General features: G+C 56.1%; 1 protein-coding gene across 1 annotated transcript in view; it reads left to right on the top strand.

Moving 5' to 3' along the window:
* Positions 1-190: 190 nt before the first annotated feature.
* The window catches only part of LOC104405255 (histidine--tRNA ligase, cytoplasmic-like), a gene marked incomplete at its 5' end in the record, with an annotated part of 4,327 nt that continues 2,073 nt past the window's right edge, over positions 191-2,444 (top strand). The window contains 5 exons of the mRNA XM_010013908.1: positions 191-286; positions 1,332-1,457; positions 1,592-1,699; positions 1,863-1,961; positions 2,267-2,431. Of these exons, the coding sequence (XP_010012210.1) occupies positions 191-286; positions 1,332-1,457; positions 1,592-1,699; positions 1,863-1,961; positions 2,267-2,431 (594 nt within the window). The remainder of the gene's footprint in view (positions 287-1,331; positions 1,458-1,591; positions 1,700-1,862; positions 1,962-2,266; positions 2,432-2,444) is intronic.

The raw sequence follows: 2,444 nt of genomic DNA, 5'->3' as shown, positions 1-2,444 counted from the left end.
CACCTCTGGGGTCCCCGTTGTGAGGGGATGTAGATGGGGACCCCGCTTCTGCCCTAGGCCAAAGGGGGATGAAGAGGGGTATGTGTGTTGTGTCCCTCCTGCTCTCTGCTTGAGCTGTGGGGCTCGGGGGGGCTGGGCTCCGGGTCTGCCCCTCATCCCAGTCCCTTACCATCCCCTTGCCTACCTGCAGGAGACACTGATGGGGAAATACGGGGAGGAGGCGAAGCTCATCTACGAGCTGCAGGACCAGGGAGGGGAACTGCTGGCCCTGCGCTACGACCTGACTGTATCCTGCTCTCTGCACCCTGTGGTTATCACTGGGGGGATAGTGGCACCCCGGGTTGCTGCCACCCTGGTGTCCTTGGGTCGCCCTTGTCCTGCCCGCAGGTCCCAGCAGGGTGACACAAACCCCCTTCTGATCCAGTCCTGCACAACTGACCTTCCCAGTGTCTTGGCAGTGATTCTGAGGAGCAGCAGGGTTTGCTGCAGGGACATCCCAGGTGCCTTCTCCACCTCCATGGCTCACCCAAAAGCTCTCATCTTTAGTGTCTAAGTCTGTGCTGTACCTTGAGTTCTCTCTGAGGGTGAGAGAACTGAGCAGCTCTGGAGTAACAACACATGAGGGACATGGAGCTGTTGGATTGAGGCCAGAGGAGGCCACGGAGCTGCTGCGACAAAAAGCTGACTCTAAGTCCAGCAAGGCAGAAAGAGTATTACAACTGACAGTGTGACAGCCCAGGCTGTTAGTATATCTGATGAGATCGATTGCATGCAAAAATAAACAAAAGAGGCTGTGTGAAAGGAAAACAGTGGATTTTAGCCTGTATTATTTAAACTGACAGAGGATAGATTAGATTACATATTAGGCAGAAGCTCTTCCCTGTGAGGGTGCTGAGGCACTGGCACAGGGTGCCCAGAGAAGCTTGGGCTGCCCCATCCCTGTCTGTGTTCAAGGCCAGGTTGGACACAGGGGCTTGTAGCAGCCTGCTCTAGTGGAAGGTGTCCCTGCCCATGGCAGGGTGTTGGGATTGAATGAGCTTTAAGGTCCCTTCCAACCCAAACCAGTCTGGGATTCTGTGAGATGGTCTAGCAAAGGTCTGTGTCTACACGGTGTTGACATGCTGTGGTTCAGAAGGTGGTCAGTGGAGTTGTCCTGGTGTTGGAGGAGCTCTGCCATGGTTCATCATGCTCATCATCAACCCAGGCTGATGAACTCCCTGGAGAGTAGGGTGCAGCTGCAAAGCAAAGGGGAGATGAGGAACTTTAAGGTTCAGATTTCTTGCAGCTCAGGGGATCTCCTCTTTCTCGTCCTTAACTGCTTGGCCTCCCAGGTGCCCTTCGCTCGCTACCTGGCGATGAACAAGATCACCAACATGAAGCGCTACCACATTGCCAAGGTCTACAGGAGGGACAACCCAGCCACCACCCGGGGCCGCTACCGGGAATTCTACCAGTGCGTGAGTGTTGTGGTGGCCACTGCTTGGGGGGTGCTGCTGTGGGTTTTGGGTCACCATCAGCAGCTGTGGGGTGCTTTGTAGAGCCAAAGCATCTCAGCTGTGCCAGGAGTCTCTGCTGCTTCTTCTGCCCCCAGGACTTTGACATCGCTGGGCAGTTCGACCCCATGATTCCCGCTCCTGAGTGCCTGAAGATCGTGCATGAGATCCTGAGTGACCTGCAGCTCGGGGACTTCCTCATCAAGGTGAGCTCAGAGCCAAGGGGTTTCCATACTTCTGTGCCTTCCCTTCCCAGGGGATTGAAAAGGCACAAGGGAACGACAGTGGCTGCAGCTTCCTGCAGCCCTGGGGCAGGAAGGAATGGTGGTGGTGGATCTCCCGGAGCTAAGTGTCCCTCTTCCATCCCAGGTCAACGACCGGCGGATTTTGAATGGGGTGTTTGCTGTCTGTGGGATCCCAGAGAGCAAGTTCATAACGACGTGTTGTACCGTGGACAAGCTGGACAAGGTGAGAGCTGTGCTCACGGGGAGGGTGCTACCAGTCTCATGGGGTGCGTGGCTTGGGCTGGGCAGTGTCAGGGCAGCTTTCATCATCCAGAGCTTCACAGCAGCTCAGCTGTTGGTGTTTGTGAAGGATTTGGGGAGCTATTAGACATCATTGAGAGAGCCCTGGTGTTGCCAGTGGTTTCTGTTAACAATTCCTGTGCGAGATGTGGGTCATGAGTGACTGCTGACAGCTGTCCTCCTGCATGTGTGGTAAGTACATGTGCTGTACTTACCTGCAGCGATGGGTGTTCTTGTCTCCCCTCACAGGTGCCGTGGGAAGAAGTGAGGAGTGAGATGGTGGGGGAGAAGGGGCTCTCTCCCGAGGCTGCAGATCACGTTGGGGAGTACGTCCAGCTTCACGGTGAGCACTGCGGGGTCGAGCCCCTGGCTTTGCTCTTCCAGGAAGGGCTGGGAATGAACGTGGCTGGGCAGGCCCCTGGTTGGG

Source organism: Nestor notabilis, unplaced genomic scaffold (genome assembly GCF_000696875.1).
Source record: "Nestor notabilis isolate BGI_N333 unplaced genomic scaffold, ASM69687v1 scaffold20014, whole genome shotgun sequence".
Taxonomy (NCBI): domain Eukaryota; kingdom Metazoa; phylum Chordata; class Aves; order Psittaciformes; family Psittacidae; genus Nestor; species Nestor notabilis.
This window is presented reverse-complemented; position numbering and strand designations above follow the sequence as displayed.